This window comes from Aptenodytes forsteri, unplaced genomic scaffold (genome assembly GCF_000699145.1).
Source record: "Aptenodytes forsteri isolate BGI_AS27 unplaced genomic scaffold, ASM69914v1 Scaffold76, whole genome shotgun sequence".
Taxonomy (NCBI): domain Eukaryota; kingdom Metazoa; phylum Chordata; class Aves; order Sphenisciformes; family Spheniscidae; genus Aptenodytes; species Aptenodytes forsteri.
This window is the reverse complement of record NW_008794444.1, coordinates 5206991-5226694: the sequence shown is the minus strand read 5'-3', so window position 1 is coordinate 5226694 and position 19704 is coordinate 5206991. Positions and strand designations below refer to the sequence as shown.

General features: G+C 41.0%; 1 protein-coding gene across 1 annotated transcript in view; it reads left to right on the top strand.

Moving 5' to 3' along the window:
* FANCM (Fanconi anemia complementation group M) overlaps nt 1-19007 on the top strand; it is a gene marked incomplete at its 5' end in the record, with an annotated part of 78661 nt that extends 59654 nt beyond the window's left edge. The window contains 10 exons of the mRNA XM_019474785.1: nt 3787-5770; nt 7700-7779; nt 7887-7955; nt 8495-8632; nt 11325-11481; nt 12509-12615; nt 14595-15161; nt 16156-16567; nt 18132-18423; nt 18860-19007. Of these exons, the coding sequence (XP_019330330.1) occupies nt 3787-5770; nt 7700-7779; nt 7887-7955; nt 8495-8632; nt 11325-11481; nt 12509-12615; nt 14595-15161; nt 16156-16567; nt 18132-18423; nt 18860-19007 (3954 nt within the window). The remainder of the gene's footprint in view (nt 1-3786; nt 5771-7699; nt 7780-7886; nt 7956-8494; nt 8633-11324; nt 11482-12508; nt 12616-14594; nt 15162-16155; nt 16568-18131; nt 18424-18859) is intronic.
* Nucleotides 19008-19704: the final 697 nt, after the last annotated feature.

The window sequence follows — 19704 nt, the reverse complement described above, 5'->3', positions numbered from 1 at the left end:
TGCCCAGAGAAGCTGTGGATGCCCCATTCCTGGAAGCGTTCAAGGCCAGGTTGGATGGGGCTTTGAGCAACCGGGTCTAGTGGAAGGTGTCCCACCATGGCAGGGGGGGTTGGACTAGATGATCTTGAAGGTCCTTTCCAACCCAAATCATTCTGTGATTCTATGAACTAGAACAGTTATATAACTCCACGTAAGGCTGAAATTAGGTTATTGAAGTTTGTCCTAGATGCTAAATTTGTCTTCTGGACTGTTGTCCTGGCACACAGCAGTTCTGCTAGATTTTTTTCCCCCCCCCCCCCCCCCCTTAGAACATAATCGGGGTATATGCAGTGGCCTAGTGAAGTTCTTCAGTGTTACAGCTCCTCAGTCCTCCTGCTTTCTGTGTTGTACCCAATTACTTATCCATGCAAGAAATTTCTCTGTTTTGCTCTCTCTGTTTAAGTTTCTTTCAAGATTTTGGCAGGGACTTTTTGAAAGCCTTTCAGAAAGCTGGGAAGATGGTATGCATGAGAGCATCTCAATGTTTTTGCTTGTTGGTCTCTTCAAAGAAATCTAATGGGTTTGTAAGGTCTGATTTTTTGTTTTCAAAAGCAATATTGACACTTCTGAAGAAGACTCATCCGGTCATTATATTATCTGTTACAGCTTCCACTAATTTATTCAGTATGGATATAAGATTAGCAACCTACTAGCTTCCTCCCTGACCATTAAAAAATGGCATCACATTTGCCAACATCTAGTTCCTGAGGTATGTACGTGAGAGATTATATATCACCATTACCAATTCAGGAACTTCATTCTTGAGTTTCTTGAGGTCCTCTGGATGACATGATATGGTTCTGTTACCTCTTACCGTCCTAAACATACAGTGTCGTGTTTGGCCATATGAAAACATAAATGATGTGCTCTTTCCCGCTCTACCTCTGGTCCAGTTGTGATTTGAATTATCCTTTTACCTACTCACAACCCTCATCTTTTCCTACAGGTTTGATTAGTTTTGGGTCGCTTTACTTTGGATTACATAAAAAAAATGCAGAACAATATAGGGCCAAGAATGATCTGCGCTGCGCCTCTTAGAAGTGTATTGGGTGGGCAAGAGCATCACCTACTTCTGTTTCAGTAAGGTTTAGTGGTTTGGCAGCTAATCAATCTTTAATCCATTTAATATACGTTGTGTTCTTATAATGCTTGGATACTTTAGTTGAAATATTATGTGACATTCAGTCCTTACTTACATAAATCTAAACTTAACATTATCAACACCATTACCTTGTCAACCAAATGTGTAATCTCCTTAGATGGTGTTTGTGAAGTTAGTTGGACCAGATTGTGTTGGTTGTTGTTTGTTACTGCTCTTTGATTTCATACAAAGGCTTCCATGTCTCGATTCTGTGTTTTGACTTAGCTTGTGGGAAACTAATTATTTAGACCCTACACATATCAAAATCATCCTTTAACCCTTTCATAGTAATTGTTTTCTTCACTATTTTGGTATTAAGACTTCTTATAAGTCAGCCTGTATAGTCTGGGGATCTCCTTGGAGATCTCTTTTTAAAATATCCTAACTTTAGTTTCTTTGGATATGTTTATAAATGGATAGTCTAAGCCTAGGCAATAAGCGTGTAGCAGTTGAGTAACATCTTCTGTAGTGACAAATGTGTTTCACAGCCCTTTAGAGATGAATCTCTAGCAATCGAACTTCCTCCCCCTATTCTACCACTCTACTGACTGTATGGAAATCGCACACGTTGTTGCTGAGACACAGGTGTCATTGCTGTAAACAGGATTTGTACCCAGCTGTGCCCCTGATCCCCAAACAGCCTGTACACAGACTCTTCCTTATTTATTCTGCATATGATCCTTTCTGTGGCATGTGTATGAAGTTAGTGATAAAAATCTAAATATTGATTTTTTTAAAAAAAATATTTTTATTATTATTACTGAGAGTGAAAGAATACTGTTAATACTGGATAGTATGCTTTATCTACTGCAACCAGAGAGGATCCAAAACTGTGTTAGGATGTGATCAGTCTTCAAATGTGTGGAAGACGGCTTTGAATCCTGTTTTCAGGAATACATTTAGACAAGCCAGGCAGCAGAAATTTTAGGTATTATTATTTCTGCCTTGTGTAATGGGGTAGAATGACTTTCCAGAGTATTTTTCAAACCTTGTTTTCCATGACTGACTCCTCTGGCTCCTGTAAGGAGTCTAGCAGTAAAAGGTTGTTTAACAGCAGCTCCAGGTAATACCATCTGTGGAAACTCTGACTGTTTAATTTCTTCACAATCTCTTTTGGAAGAGACGCCTCAGTGGTCCCAGGGGTCCCAGTTTTGTCAAGATGTTGGTGTCACAGTGCCATTGGTTAGAACAGCTCTGGAAACTTTCTTAGCAACTCAATTACACAGAGACCAGGCATTGAAGAAATGAGAAGTCACGTTCTCTGTGAATGAAGACCAGGGGTTATGCCCATGGGAGAAGAGCCTGCGCGTTGCTTGGGTACATATGATAGGGAGCAAATGGTCTAGCTTGTGAAGAGCTAGAGAAGGATGGGATGCTACTGGAAGATACAGATGTTGTTGGAGTTTGAGTACTGAATATCAGCATGGCTAGCACAAGCTGAAGTAGGACTGCTCTAATAATATTCTCGTAGGACAGTAAGGAGGGTTCAGGAGGTTATGATTATGAGGACCTTATTTTTTTCCTACTTATATATGATAAGACTTTTGGAGAATGTTACTTGTATAGGAAGCAGGTAACTTCTTACTGTAAAAGTCAGTTTTATCACCCACTATTCTACAAAGGTACCTTGTTTAATTTCAGGGATTAATGAGTCTAGGGATTCATCTAACAGAACTTCCAAAAAATAATTGTACCTTCTGTTTAGATTTTACATCCTAATTTTTATTTTTTTTATTAGTGAAACAGGTTTGAACTTTGAAGGAGTGTTTCAAGCCATTGCTTTCAGAGCCTCATTTGACCCTTACTGAGCCTTTTGGAGATTGCATGCCTTAATTTTGAAATCTTAATTTAAAAGAGAGAGTGAGAAGGACAATAAATAAACAGCTCTTCAGTCCAGGCAGTCCTTGTATGAATACCTAACTGGGAGTGATGTCAAAGTCTATTGTGCTTTTTTCAAGTGTATTTTTAAAAGAACTGGTTGCCTAGGTCAGTGCCTTTTTGAACAGAAGATTAATAAGCATCTGTGGGGGGTGTGTGGGGGAAGTTCAGAGTATGTAAGCGAGAAGTTCTTAATGTGTCATCAATGGCAATAGCCAAATTACAAATGATAGTAAAAAGAGAACAGAGAACTCCAGGCTCACTGGTGCTTGAATAAGGGTTTCTTCTGCTCACAGCACCTTTCTCAAATTGCTAGTCCTCCCAGAAGTACAGCCTGTAAGCATTAGCCTGTCTGAGGACATAACACCTTGCACATTTTATTAGCAAAGTGAAGGCACTGCACGACACAGATGCTCAGTGCGGAATACTGTGCATTGGTGCTCTGTTAAATGCCATCTTTATTTGTGCATGGTATTTTTTGGCCTTTCTAAAACATTCAGGTTTGACTACCCAAGCATGAATTTGCAGTTAAGCTGCCAGCAAACTTTTTGTTTGAAAGTTCTGACCTTAAATGCAAAGCAGTTTCCTTTTGTTTTTGGGGTTTTTTTCCCTTTCTAATAACCTTTAGGAGTATGAAAACCTTTGTCACTTGTTTTAAATATCCTTATGACAGGTCCTTGTAAGCCTGTATGTATTTATAGTAAATATTACACTCTCTTTGTCACCAGGGAGATTGCAGCTATGAGCTGGAGATTCAGCCTCACTTACGTATTGAAGACGTTAATGTTCAAAGGAATAAAAGTCATCTTTCCATGACCAACCCCACATTTGATCAGAAAGCACGCTCATCTAGAAAAGACATGGCACACAGATCAAAAGTAAAACCACTTTTACCTGATACAAATGATAATGGGAGTGAATTCTTTTCCACATTTAAAATAACAAAAACAAAGACTCCCAAAAGAACTTCTGGATTAAATTTGGAAGTGCCTGCATTGCCTGCAGATGTTAATACTTTGGCTTCTTACTCAGCAAGAAGGCTTGCTCTGGTTGAAAATACTGACCAGGGCAGTCAAAAGGATGAGGAACTAGAGGTGACATTTGACTTAAATGAATTTATTGACCTATGTGACAACAGCGAAAGTACTGTAATTCATGAAGGAGCAGCAATAAAGGAATACAAAACTGTAGATAAAGCCTGTAGGTCACTGGGGATGAACCACGCAGATTCGGGTTATAGTAGCTTCACGGTTGAGAAATCACCTGTGTCCTCTGACTTATTTTATCTTCCTGAATCATACGTGGATTCATTTGCACTTGTGAGATCATCTGAGGAGCCTTCTTGGTCAAAACAAATATCTTCCCACGTGAAAAGGCTTTTATCACAATCTCCCCCCTCTTTGAATAAACTTTATGATTTTGAAAACATGCTGAGAAATGAAGAAATAGTATGTCCTTTTCAAAAAGTTGTTTCTGATAGTTATTCAGAGAGACTGCGGGACAAAGTCTTTCCTGCGTCCTCAGAAGTTGATTGTTCACTGCTGCTCTTTGAAAATCCTGAAGTGAAAGTCACCAGTGAATTGTGTGCTTCTGTAAGTACCTGTTTTACAAAAACTGTATCATCTTCTGAGACTGCTGTTACTAAAGCCGAAGAGGAACTTCACTGGAATAACAGCTTTGATAGTCTGTTTGACAATGAAGAATTCACTGAAATTCAAAAGAAAACTCCAACAGTAAATCGCACTCTGACAAATAACCCTTTAAATAAGAATTTTGTTCAAAAAGATAAAGAAGATCTTGAAATTAACAAGAAAAATGTGATTATTGATGAAAAGAAGAGTATACGTTTATTTGAAGATGAGCATATTTGTGACACAAATAATGGAAGTTTTTCTATGAACAATAAGCGCTTAGTCAAGTCAGATTCAGGTGAGAGTGTCGTTAGGCCAGTTGCAGAGCGAGGCTCTGAGGGGTTTCCTTCAGAGGTGTGCTGCGTGAACAAAACCTGCAAGGAGCAGCCAATAAGCGGTAAAACCACAACCACGGAAATGTCAGGTGATATTAGTGTGACCGAGCAGTTTCTGGATAATGATGAACTTTATGACTGTTCTCAAGAACTGTTTTCTGTTAACTTTGATCTAGGATTTTCCATTGAAGAGTGTGAGAACAAAATCTTTGAAGAAGCTATAAATACTAATAATACCAGAAAATTAAATGGTGCCTCAGAGAGTCATGCAGATGTTAAATCCACTGAAGATAAAAAAAAATTACTGAATAGCTCCAGACTTGAAACATCGCCAAAACGGGATTGCAGAAGTCTTGAGAGAAGAGACATTTCCACACCTTTGCCATTGCAGAGTAGGAGCATGAATGATAGAGAAGGGCCTGAGGACACTACCACTGCAATGCCTTTCTTGAAGTCAGGAGACAGAAGAACGGGAAGTGGATCACCTGAAGCTTTGGCTTCTGCACTTTCTACCCCAACAAGTAGAAAGGTTATGAATATTGAAGCTATCAAAAGATTTCCTATTAATGTATTCTCTAGTGCCAGGGAGGAAATTCCAGAGGTGCCTCTTACAGATAAAGTAAATACAAGCCCACATAGGCAGAACTTTGGGAGTTCAGCCATGGGTGCACTTGGTTCCCCTTTAGGAAGAACTGAAAACCTGGAAGACACCAACCTTCGTAGTTCACGTGTGTTTCCTGATGAAGGTAGGGATTTCAGTGGTACAGTTAGTTTACTATCTTCATGTTTAAATAAATAATGTAGAATCCAGTATCTTTTGGATCCTCAATTTGGCTTTATGACTTAGGTGGGAAGGATGAAAGGAAAAGGGAATAATGGTTATAATGCTAGAAGCTGGCTCAATGAAGAGACTTCCCAGAATCTTAACCCTGCATACAAGCTCAGCCATTTGAGGCGGGCATGCACGCGTGCATATTGGAGGAAGTACTCGGAATTAAACCTCTTATATCTCTTCACAAGTGCTAACAATGCAACCATGTGAGACATAATTATGTGAGCTACAGCTGCCTTTAAAGCCCTTTCTTAATCCTCTCGGAATCTGATTCGTAATCATCTGGATCTGTTGCACTTCAATCCCTGAATGCATACTTTCCTATTTTCCTATCATTGTTCCCGACGAATAGAAACTCTACTGATGGATTTCTTTCAGTTTAGTTGCATGACAACTGACTTGTAGTTAAATTTTTCTGATTATAACTTCAGCACAAACCTGGATTGTCTTAAAAATATCGACTGTAGGCTCTGTTCTGTTTTTCATTTCCTCCCTTCTCTCTCCCCTTCTGTCTTTTTCTGGTTTAGGACCAATATAGCATAAAAAAATATTCAGATATTGCCAATATATAAATGACCATCATTCTTCACTCGTAGGTCACTTACAGGTCATATTCACACCCTTTGTCGTGTTTATCTCTGAATAACCTTGAATTACTTTCAAAATAATTCAGGCTTAATAGTACTCGGTCTCATTCATAGGGCACATTGAGTTTTTTCAGAATGGTTTTGTTAATGTCCTTAAACATTGAAACAAAGCATAAGCAGTCCCTTTGGTGGTTAAAGCATCTTTTTCTCCTTCTCTTTGAATTTGTCTGATAGTCACCATATTTTCTGAAGGTGATTGATTGTTGAATGCCACCTTTCTTCCGGAATCATTATGCCTTCAAACTGATATGTTAGTTTGCTGAATTCAGAAATGGTAATCTATTTAATAAACAAACAAACAAAAAAAAAAAAACAACAAAAAAACCCACCCCAAAAACAAAACCACAAAAGGAAGCAAATTGCTGTCTTAGAATTGCAGGGTTAATACTGAACCTGGATCAGATTGTCAAGGGCTTTGTCTGGTCGGGTCTTGAAAACCTCCCCGGGCAGTGTGTGTTGTTGAAATGGTAGTTATTGGTATTTAAATGTTATTTTAGAATATTTGGGAATTTTGTGCTTTTCTTTAAAGAAAGTCAAACCTTTGAGTGATTTAGTCAGAACCAACTCTCCGTCCCACCCTATCCTGCCATACTCCCAAAGAAACAGAGGAAAAAATAAGCCAGAATGCTGTAGCTGCAGTTAATGTCAAGCCTGCTTTGGGGTAGGAAGGATGTTACAACAGGCAGCATACCTACTGCACCGAGTCCAGGGTGTCTCTGTCAGAATTGGAGCTTTGTCATGCAGAATGTGAAGGAGTATCTTGTATTTCATAAAGACAGACCTTTGTAAAAACAAAAAAGGCTGCAATTGTTTGAAAAGGAATTGGAAAGAGGAGGTTTTAGTGAGTTCTGGTTTTGTTCCAGTGCACCCAGAGGGATATGAATTACAAAATGCTTCCAGAAGTGTAACTCTTACTCAACTTTTAAGGGCTGCTTCTCTTGGTTTCATTTTTCACCTCCCTTTTTCTGTATCTGTACTGCCTGGGGTAGTCACTTCCACGCAGAGACTCTCCAGGGAATTAGGATTTATTGTATGTCTCTGCTGGAGATGAGAACAATATTTGCCACATAGATCGATAAGTAATGTCCTTTGTAGGTACTTTTATGAGAGACAGATTTTGGATTGCTCAGTTATGGCAATATTGTATTGTGAACAATGCATTTTCTTGTGAATGTTGTTTACTATTTTTTCTGTAGGAACCAGCAGTGAGAGTGAAGAAGAGATCGTTTTCCAGAGGAAAAATAGGGAAAAAAAGAATGTTTTGAAGTCTCCTGACGTGAGTCTTAGAAAAAGAACAAAAAAAAAAGAGAAGCAAAATGACAAGGAAGTCAAACACCGAAACAAAAATCCTCTTTGCAATTATACTTATTTCTGTTTACATAGGTTATGAATGACAGTGATTTTGAGTCGCCGATTCGTGCCATCAGAAAACGTCGACACCCACTTAACATGGTTAGTAAGTGCTTTGGTGAGACAGAAGAAAAATAATGCAAACTCATTTATGGAGTATACATTTAAACATTTACTCTTTCTCCAGTCAGTAGGCAAATATTCTTACTAAAAATATTTTATGCAATCTGAGCTAAGGTATATTAGAATGTAATTGCTTTCCTTCCTTCAATTCTTTCCCAAAGTCTCCAAAAATGACTTTGTAGTTGTTGTTTGGCAGTGAATTATTGTTATAGGCAGGAGAGCTGAGCCTCTCCCTTTGTGAAAGGCAGTAAAATAACCTTTCTCTTCCACAAAGCTTTGAATCAAAAATAAAAGTTCATGTCACTTTTGACCTGATTTTTCTTCCAAATAAATGTTTTTTCTGTTCCTTTTGTATTTAATAAAATTAAATAGCATTATTACATCATTTTGCCATAGCAAATCAATCACAAAAAATCAGGTATTGCTTAAAAAAAAAGTTTGTTAAAGAATGACTGTGTAGTTAATGTATTGCTTGCTTTAGTCTTATTTATTGAAGTGTTTGTGAAATGTTCCTCTAGTCAGACCTGTCGAGTGATGACAGCATGGATTTTCACAAGAACTCAAGTAGGACCACAAATAGCAGCTCAGCAGGCTATAACAAAAAACAGCTGAGAAGTACGAAACGGCAAAAGGTCAAGAGCAATTTTACATACAAGGTGTGTGACGTTACATGTCTCTCAATATGTTGAAGGTCATATTTGGAGCAGTTTGCGCTGAAGTTGCTATGTAGATAATGGCTGTGCTTTGGTGTGTGTGTGTATGTAAGTGCACATTTGCAGCATTGCAAAGCCTAGTTCAGAAGAATGCTTCTTTGAACGTGAGCAGCATATGTTACCAAACAAAAACAAAAAAGAGACAGAAAGAAACTTTGTGAGATTCTACTTTCTGTTCAAACTGCAAGAATGAACTGAAAATATTTTCTAATTTGTCTATATTTAAATTTAAAAAAACATGAGAATGCCAGAAATGTTGAGCACTGGTTTCACATACTTAAGACAAAAACTTACTGTGTCATTGAGGCACTTGTTTTGGAGCTTGTGTGTATTTTACGGCCTAAAAAATTGAGTTTCTGTCTATTTCATGGCCTTTGTAGGATCTCATGATACAACTGTATTATAGTAGGCAAGCAGTTGGGCAGTTGTTTGTTTCTAAGACATTGTTTAGGAGGGTTGAGGCTCATAGCTATTTCACACAAGTTTGTTGCAAACATTTGAGATGAAAGCTTGAAACACTGGGTAGTGATCTTAACCCTCACATCCATTGCCTGACTTTCAGAGGAATCTGCAGGGCCCTGCGTAATAATGTTCTGAAGCAAAATAACAATTTACATTACAAGTAGAAGACGCTCAAAGATTAGTCAGACTCAAGAAGCTCAGGTGCTTGTCCAGAACTGACACTATTAGGATATTTGATCATATGAATTTACCGCCTACTCTAATGGTTTCAACTTTGAGCATCTTAAGACAGCAATGGTCCCTCGACCTCAAAGCTTAAATCTTAACTTAGTATTTTACACTTTAACCTGTCACTGCATCAGGAATGGATGCAGGGCCAGAATCACATACTCATAGTAAGTTGAAAAGCTCTTAAATACGCATGGATGTAGTTCCACTAAGCAGAAATTACTGTAATCAGGACTCTGGGGCACATTATGTTGGATATTTTTAATGTTTTAAAGATAATCTTCATTACGGAGATTTCCCTATAGTATCAGTATTTTATGTTCTGGAATACAAAGAATTAGGTAGATGAAAAATCCATTTTTCAATTTTATTTAAACATTATTTTTTTTAATGTGAGACCAAAAGGCTCATGGAAAGAGTGTGTGTTACCTGTATACTTAGGAAATTCTACTCTGCCTTCACGTATCATCTTACCCAAACATTCATAGTGATGAACACGTCAGAATTCCAGATCCACAGAAGATGCAAGACATCAAAACCATTCTGATCAGCCCACCACCAGTTACGGTGTTCTGTCAGAAGTACAGGTAATGGACCTGTAAGTGCAGCAGAGATCTGCAATTAGATTAACGAAGATTGTGAGAAGTCCAAGATGACCAAAATAGCCACTGGCACTGAATTCAAAGATTCAATAAATAATTTAAGAACCTGGTAACTTATTGTTTCCCAGGTGTGACCAGACTCTTGGCTGTTAGTTTCTGGTGTCACAGTGCTTTTCACGCTGCAGGGTTTGTCCTCTCCATAGTCCTCCACAAGTAAGAAGGATTAAGACTAATTGGCAATAACATTGAGAGTTCTTTCCTGTAAACAGGTGACGTCCAGTCTGTTTCAGAATAATCAAAACTGTTCTAGAAATGGAACTATTAATAATGCCTGTCATTCAGCCTTACTAACTGGTGTAAGCAAATAATTAAAAGACTTAGGAAAATTTGAAAATCAGAGATGTCGCTTATTGTAGCACAAGATGCCTTAGTCTTCCATGTACTAAACTAAAATTTACAGCTTTGTGCTTTTTATTCAAAGTATTTTGAAGGCAAACAAATCATTCTTTTGGAGTAATTGGCATACATAATGTTTTTTGAGGGTTTTTTCATGTTTTACTTTAGTACTTTATAGCTAAAATTATAAGAGAAAAAGTTAGCTTCATATAAAGTATCTCTGACAAAACATTTTTCTGAATTCATTTGTTTTTTTTCTGTGTATGTTCTTGTGAATGTTTTGTTGTCTGTTTTTGGTGGAACTTAGTACCGAAGTTTGTATTATGTCTCCTGGACTGCACTCATCTTCCCTGAAAGACAAGCATTTTCCCAATAATAAGTTGCATTGCGTGATGAATTCAGGAAACAATTCATCCTAAGTCCTGAACAGGAAAGGGCAAACCAGTGTGAATACTGTATCTGAAGTTTCTAGTGGACTTGGGTTCAGAGTAATCCAGCACTTCAAAATCAAAACGGATTTTTGAAAGCAAATAAAATGAGTAACACTAGATTTATAAGTTACAAAATAACCTAATATTTTTGGGTAGCTTAGCTACAATTTGTTAGTAAACTCTGCCTGTACTGTTAACTAGTCTAGGTGCAAACAGTGCTACGCACTGTGGTTCCTTTTGGCCAGTGCTTTGAAATGGACTCCAGCATCACCCTTCTGTGCTGGTGGGACAGACATTTGTGCGCTGTCATGTATTTCACTGAACTTTGTGTTCTTTACATCACCGATCCCTGTGATGGATTCTCTTTTCAAAGCCAGAAGCCCAGTATCTGTGATCATCTAAGCAGCTGATGTTCTGAAGTCATGAACTGATTTAATCAGAGGTCTCATATGTAACATTAGTTAATTGGGAGCCATCTTCTAACTAAAATTTTGTTTGGATTTTTCTCGTTTTTAGAATGCAGCAAGACAGTTTTTAGATGAAGAAGCTGAGCTGTCCCAGCAAGATGCAGATGGTGTTTCACCTGATGAGAACGACGATGCAGAGAACGAGCTGAACTCTTCACTTGCTCAATTCCTGAATGATGATGTAGAGGTCACACAAGTGTTAAATGGTGAATGAGGAGAGTTGTTTATGGTTTTAAGATAAGGGGTGTTGCTTAGCAAATGGTGTATGATAGGCATGGCCATTCGGTCAGCTAATAGGTCAGCATGTATCAGCTAATAAGCAGTAACCTCCTCAGCTGTGGTAAATCAGGTGCTTTCCATTATCTGTTTGTACCTTCTCTATTTGTATTTGCATGGGTGTCTTGTGTAGGAAGTTCCTCACTGGAGTCTCTACCGTGCAATAGCTTTGGGCAGGCTGGAGTCAGTTCTTCGAGGATTGCGGGGGCAGGAGATTGTGTCTCACTAAGAGTCAACCACCCCCTCGTACACCATTATGACTGAACAGAAACACAATTTTCCACTTCACTTAGAAATTTCTGAATCCTTCAGGTTTTCTGTTACAGAGAGACCAATAACGATATGAATATTAAAGATAAAATTACAGTGTTGACACTGACAGAGCTGAGAAGGTAATGCTGTTTTTTGGCCAAGATGGTTTGCTTACCCCCGTGCTTATGAATCTTGCCTTTCCCTGGAATATTTGCATGATGGAATCATCTTATTACTATTTAAGATTCCCAGATGTTGCTGAGGATTTTCCTTCTCCACTGAAATTGTGAGTTGTTCTCTGTAAGATCCTGTGCAGGCTTCAGTATGCACATCTCTTTCTCATACAGTCTCTGAAATCAGTTGTTGTGTCTGTTTTGGGAGAGACTTGCAACATGGAAAACTGAGTGATCGAGGTTTCCTGTGGTTAACATTGCCCTTCTCCCTGCTCTGGGCATCCAGAGCTCTGCCTGCTGAGAAAGCCTTCTACATGGCAGCTTTCATGACAGCAAGCTGGGTAGACCTAGTCCTTGGCTTTGGGATTTTCAGAGGTGTCTGGAGAATTTCAGATTTTTGTTTTGTGAAATACAGGTTTTTGGGAGACTATAAAGGAATATTTAATGTGGAAAACATGATGTAAAAATAATGAATTAAAAATTATATCCTTAATAACACTATATTCTCTTTTATCTTCTTGTTTTAATTCAGACTCTGAGATGAAAGGCGTTTACCTGAAATCTGTGCGTAGTCCAGCTCTTGGCAATAGATACAAAATGGTTCATCGTGAATTCAACAACATGGCAATTTTCTCACAGGTATGAAACGAAATTACTACTGTCCTTGTGAAATTCTGATTGCATGTGACTATATTTAGGTTCTAATCCTCCTTTGAAGTGTAGTTTGCGGGCTATTGTGGATAAATAATAAGTTCTAACAAAGACTTTTGACTTCATTTTGATTTTTAATGAAAAGTGTGCAGACATGTATGCTTTGATAGAAGCACACACCCCCTGTTCTTCAGCCGGAGAGAGGCTGTCGACCAGTCTGAAGCGAAAGCATCCCAATCCCTAGTCTTTTCACTGAAGAGCGGTGATCGTTGTTGATCGACGTGGGACTGCACGGCGCTTCCAGGGTCGGAAGCTTATCTCCCCCTCTGCGCTGTCTTCCACTGTCACAGAGGATACTGACTGACGTCTTCTGAGGAAGAGTCCTCTCACCCAGCATGTGATGTTTCCAGTCCCTTAACTGACTTCCCAGTTTGGTGAAACAAGCAACCCCCAAATAGAGGTGTAACAGTTTGGGCGTATTCCTGTTACTCAGCTGTATGTCAGATTACCCTGTGCTCTTGTTGCCAGACAAGCAGCAGTGCTGAGAGATCAACTTTTCTCTAGCAATTACAAGGTTAGCTCCTGAAATGTAACATTTATTTTAACAGTGCTTGTCGCTGCTCCTCAGCGCTCTCTGGCAGGGTGCCTCTTGCTGTCCAGTGTCCCCGGTGTTACTGGCATCTGACCCTTTACGTGATCCCCAGATGCTAGTTGTGCCCCTGCCGCGTGGGGTAACTACTGAGCAGGAATGACTCTCCAAAGCAGATCCTTAGCCAAGCTCTTGCCCTATTACATACAGTATCGTTATGCACTAATTCTGTGTACTCATAAAAGTGCCAGTGAAACATTGCTGGATTATTGTAACGGGGCTTCTTTCGAAATGTTGACTTCTTACCCTGCCTGCTCCTGGCTTAGTTTGGTTTCTGTCACACCTGGCTGCGTTCCCCCTCCATGCGAACGCTGCACAGTGCTCAGCTGAGACGTTTCCTACGCGATCTGTCTTCTGGGTTCTGTTTTACTCTGAATTCTTTGAACATCACATGACATAAATCACTTGTACAGTGTTTTTTAGCTAAACAGAATTGGAAAAATGGATGCTGACGATGGTTCCTTATGTCCCCCTCCCCATTTTTTTTTTTTCTGTATCCTGTATTCCTGTTTTTTATATCACCTTCAGCACAAGAAAATGAGATCTGTATTTGATGAAAAGGATAAATCACTTTTTTTTTTTTTTGGTAACACTCAAAAATTCAGGTTGTGCTCAGTGATTTTTCGCAAGCCAATAAGAAGAATGCATGGGACTCGATTTCCAAGCAGCCTTGGCTTATCATGTCAGTTTTGTTGTTGTTGTTTCAGCTGAGGCAGAGTGTTGCTGAAAATGCAAAGCTTGAACTTCCATTTCATTTTACACATTGCAAAGGCATCATAAAGTTCTTCTGCCAGCAAGCCTTGTGTGTGTGCTGCAGAGTTCGTTATGCACGTGGTACAAGGTGTGGAACCTGCCCTTCTTCATGCAAAACCGCAACTTGTCCCGAGTGTGCAAGCGTGGCGGTTCAGAGCCCTTCCCCCTGTGCAGAGACACGCAAAGGAGATAGTCCTGCCTGTAATTCCAACCTGTTTGATAGTAGTATTAGTGAGCGAGTCTCGCTTCTGTTGCGATACTACAATTAATACTTCCATTAAAAGCTTTCTGGTGATGAATCGCGGGCCTGACCAAAATCTGAACGTACACTCGTTCCAGACACAGGCACGAATATGTGGGGCCCCGGTGTTGGGCCCTCCAGGGAAGTAGCACAGGAACTGCGGAGTATATTCAGCAGGGGAGGCTTTGAGAGGTGTGAGAAGCCCCTAGACACCCCACTACTTGCGCATAGGAGGGACTGGATAAGCAAAGTGCATTTATGGAGTGGAGCAAAACCATTACAGTGTTTCAAAACTCACTGGGTTTGGCTTTTTTCCCCCCACAGATCCCTGAGCAAGACCAGACTTATGCAGAGGACAGTTTCTGCGTTGGAGAGGAGGAAGAGGAAACTTGCCAAAAAAGTGAATCTAGTGAGGAGGAATTGTGCGTTAATTTTGATCTCTTAAATAATGAGAGTTTTACTAGTGGAAGAAAACAATACCTCACTCGCCGCAGAAAAAAATTAAACCAGGCTGGGATGGAAGAGAACTACTCCGTCCCAATGCAAAAGAAGAAACCATCCCGAATTATTGTTCTTAGTGATTCCAGCGGGGAAGAAACAAGTGTCAGCAATGAGAAGCCTGTGAAAACAGACTGTTTCTTGGCAGAAAAGGAAAATGCTACGTTACCCAAGTCATTGCCTTCAGTCTCTTCTGCGCAGCACAGAAAAATTGCTAGGGAAATCAGTGTTCATCAGTCTGTGGAGAGTAAGAGTGAGATGCTTCTCGGCTTGAAAGCTTCAGTATCTGAAACGCTGGATTTTCACCCAGACCATCAAGTCAGAAGCACATGCTTTCCACCAGCTGTCACTAGTTCTGTTTCGGGGAAAGAGGATCTCCAGGCTCCCACTGAGGTCGGTGTTAATGCAAAACAAGGACCTTCCCCTCACCTCACGTTTTGCTAAAGAATCCCAGGCGGTGGGAACCTGTCCTATTGCACTGTTGTTTTGAGGGCTGTCGGCAATACAGCAGCAGCGATAGGACGAGAGGAAACGGCCTCAAGTTGCGCCAGGGGAGGTTTAGATTGGATGTGAGGAAAAATTTCTTTACTGAAAGAGTGGTTAAACATTGGGAGAGGCTGCCCAGGGAAGTGGTTGAGTCCCCATCCCTGGAGGTATTTAAAAGACGAGTAGAAGGCGCGTAGGGTCATGGTTTAGTGGGTGGTGGTGTTGGGTTGATGGTTGGACTCGATGATCTTAGAGGTCTTTTCCAACCTTAATGATTCTATGATTCTAAGAGTGAGTGTGCTTCTGGAGATAAAGGAGCAGGTCCGTTCTGCCTGTACTGCTTTACATCGTCTCCCTTGGCTTTGGTAAAGGAAGCTTTTGTACTCGCAGGATAACTTGAGAGTATGTTAGCAGTCAATAAATAAAAATTGGGGATTAGATACTATCTTTGAGTCTGACAATCATGGAGGAATATGGATCTATTTCTAATAGCAGAGAGTGTCCACTAGTTCTCTGGATTTTGTTCACTGTCCTAAATTAAGACCCTTCATAGTCTGAGGTTGGATTCCTGATCTCACACTTTTCTGCCCGACTTCTATTGTTTACAGTATTCAGGTTTTGTTGAACTCGTTAATGAAGGCTGCATGCTTTTGTCATTCAAGCTGCTAAATAATTAGATCAACTAATTTGGGAGATTGTTTATAGGGGATTAAAATGTTAATCTGAAAGTGGTAATGTTTTGCAATATCGAAAAATACCTTTTTTTTTTTAAAAGATTTTATTAATTGGATTAAAAAAAAAACATGGAACAAAGCGTATCTGTTAAGCATCAGTATTTGAAAACAGTGGGTTTTTTTATTGGCATGTTGTTCTTTGGCCTTATGCTTCTGTGATCTCTTAGAAAAACTGTGATTTTCAACATCTACAGGTGGAAAGTTCTTTGAAGACCACCTGTAGGAGCACTTCAGTTCCACCTTGTTCTGCTTCCACAAACCCCTCTTCAGCTACAGCTGTGTTTTCACGTGACCCTCTGGAGAAAACACCTTCGCTCTGTATTCTGGTAGACAGTCGTGAGATCTCCTCTGGAGCACAGGTGATTTCTTCCTTGAAGGCAGCTCACGGAGTAAAGGTGCAGGTTTGCTCACTGAGCAGCAGCGATTACATCGTGAGCAACTGCATGGCAGTGGAAAGGAAACTTCTGTCAGAATTACTGAACCCTGCGAACAGGAGTAAAGTCACCCAGCGGATCCAGCGCCTGCGGAGCATGTTTGAGAGAATATGTGTGATTGTGGAAAAGGACAGGATTAAAACAGGTAGGTGTTCCCAGGCGGGGCCACCATGGGGACGCACTGGTCTCTGCTCAAGGCTTGCACTGGCCACGCTGGCTTTGTGTATAATACAGGACGGGGAAGGGAGATTGAAAACCTGTATTTTAGTCTCTGTAGGAGCATTACATTAACGAGGTCACCAGCTGAACATTAAAACTTGTTTTGCTTTTGAGGGCGATTTAATATAGGCAGAGATACACAACTGGATCCAGAGGGATACATTGCTTACGAATTACTGAGGCAGGGAAAAGCAAGTTAGCTCAAACATTATTAACTGACCATATATATATGTGCAAAAACCCCCAACTTCAAGACAGATTTCAACAAAGAAGGTGAGAATAGTAGAATAAAGGAACAAGCACAATCTTATCTATGCTCGGCACTAAAATAATAGCGGGCTTAAGAAAAATGTTTTTTCTAGCAGTAACCTAACGAGTGGCATCTGTCAAACTGTACAGGAAAATTCTCATGGCTGAGAACCAGTGGGAACGGTAGCCGGCCTGAGCATGCCATCCCACGTGTTAAGTCTACCTCCAGATTGGAGAGACCAAACCACGTAATGGCTGCTGCTTGAACAGGCAAAAGGTGATCGGCTGAATGAAGTCAGTTTGTAGAAAAAGACAAAAAGAGCACTCCTACAAAGAGTTACTTCGGGAAGGCTGTGCTTGAGCTATTGCCTCGTGTCACAAAGCACAGAATAGAGGGGTCTCAAAGACGCCTCCTGACTTGACTAAACATTTGTGGAAAATTCAAGACTATTTCTTTAATTTCTATAGTTTGGACAAGCCATTTGTTTTAATCCTAAGATCCAAATTGTGCAATCAAATGATTTTACTAATGCTGTCTGCTCTCAGTGCCATCAAGAAAATAGTAGAGAGGTCTTGCTTGCACCTGCTTCACAGAAGATGGAACTAGAGCTCACAGCTCCAATTAAATCACAGGTGTTCTGGGATACAAAACTCCACTACTGAAACCAAATTGTTGTGGATGCAGCTTTGTTTTTGTGACATAAATCTAATTTATTGATGGCTCAGATATGGAAGCAATGATAGAATTGGTCACTGAAGATGTAGCGTCTCAGCGGCAGCTGTAGATAAGTGGATTGTGTTTGAGCTGCCTTTTTACCCCGCTGCTGAAGGGTGTCATTCATTTTCATCATTTTTGCCTGGTTTTTCTCATTACGCTGTTTCCAGAGTGATGCTGGTTTCTTGTTTGACAGCGTTCAAGTGCATTCTTACTTCCGTACCTCTTCTGATTTGGTCTGTCCTGCTGTTCATCACTTGTCATGTGTTTCTCCCAATCCTCTCTCCTAATGACATTTAATTTGCAATTTCAGTGTTAATTCCCAAACTCTACCTCTCAAATAACCAAATAAATCCTGCTCCTATGACCCCTCCTGCCTCCCTTCCTTGAGATGTTTTCCCTCATCTTGTTTTTGGTTGCGAGTTCTCAAAGCAGGGGGTCTTTGAGCCATTTTGCTTTGCGAGTGATTCATATTGGATTTTTCACAGTAATTTAGCACTTAGTTTTCTGTATTTTAACTCCGCAGGAGAAACGTCACGATTTTTCCAGAGGACACAGTACTACGACGGTGTGCTCTCAGCCTTGGTCCAGGCTGGGGTCCGAATTCTTTTTAGCTCTTGCCAAGAGGAAACTGCCGGTTTACTGAAAGACCTGGCTTTGGTGGAGCAAATCAAAAATGCCGCCATTCGCGTGCCAACAGAGGTGGAGGGTCACAAACGGGAAATGCTCAACTTCTACTTGAGTATTCCTAATCTCAGCTACCTGGCTGCTCTCAATATGTGCCATTGCTTTGGCTCCGTGAAGAAGATGGCCAACAGGTAACAGCAAAGATGTACGGCAAGTGCTTTGAGGCTTGACTTTCCTTTTGCTCCTCTGTCTCACCCGGGACCTCCTGCTGGGGTAGTTGCTCAGAGATCCTTTCTGAGCCTTTCTGTTACTGCCAGAGCTCCCCAGGAGCTTTCCTGTCTCCACCTCAGTCCTGTTCTTTATGCATTTCTCAGTCTCTTCCAGCTGAGCAGACCAGGGCAATGACATGGGCTCTGCTTCCGCCATCCCTCCTACTGCCCTACCCTTTCCTTTCTCCTTTCATGGCATTCTGTTTTCTCTGCAGCTCTCTTAGGCTTGCTCAGCCTGGTGTGCTCACAGCCCTCAGAAACCTGGAGAGGTGACCACCAGCAGCTCGCGGCGTCCCTGCCGTGCTCTTCACACTGGACACTTCTCGCCCACTGGCAGTTTCCCCTTCGTCTCTTACAGCTCCCCGCTGGACATCGCCACCGGCGCCCAGGTCAGCCCCCAGAAGGCAGAGGAGATCTACCGCTACCTCCACTATGGTTTTGATGTGCAGATGCTGCCCGAGAACCTCTGCACCAAGGGGAGAAGCAATGCAGCCACCAAGAGCTGAGGGGAGTGAAACTTGGTTTCTTTTAACTGCACTTTACTGAGTTTTGATTCACTGTAAAATATGTAAATAAATCCTTGCAGAAACATCAGGGGCTTTTGGCATGCTCCATCCACTGCCCTTTGTCACCTAAGGCAAGGCTGTGTCTCTGCCAGGCGCTCACCTCTCTGCCTCCAACAGGGTCACACATGTGCCTGCTGTGTCGCGCAGAGTGGTGCCCCCACTGCTGCTGCCTGTTGGCACAGGGCCAATGTGTAGAGTAAGGCAAGTGGCTCTGAGGGCAGGGCCAGTTTTTGTTTGTTGGGTATGATCATTCCAAAACTTCTTTAAAAATGAGAGCAATGGCTGAAGTGTTTTGGCAAAGTAAAGCTTTCCGGCTTAGGCAGAAAGGTGGTGACAGAGGGGAAGGAGCCCACCAGCAGCTACTTGCCATCTACTGCAAGATTGGTACCCATGTTTCCTGGGAAAAAAGTGACTTTCCAGATGTTCCTTATCCTTCTTGCCCAGACGACTGAAAGGTTTGCTAGGGTTGAAGTAGAGATGTGTGGGCCCAGGGCAGCAAGCACATGCCCTTGTTCTTAGGTGGCCTCACATCTCCTTATCCCCTCTCCCAGCCCCACAGCTGTGACCAGTGCTTCCCCATTCCCTCCTGCTCTGGCTGCAGGTGGAGGCGACTCCCCAGGTGAAGCCTTCCACAGCA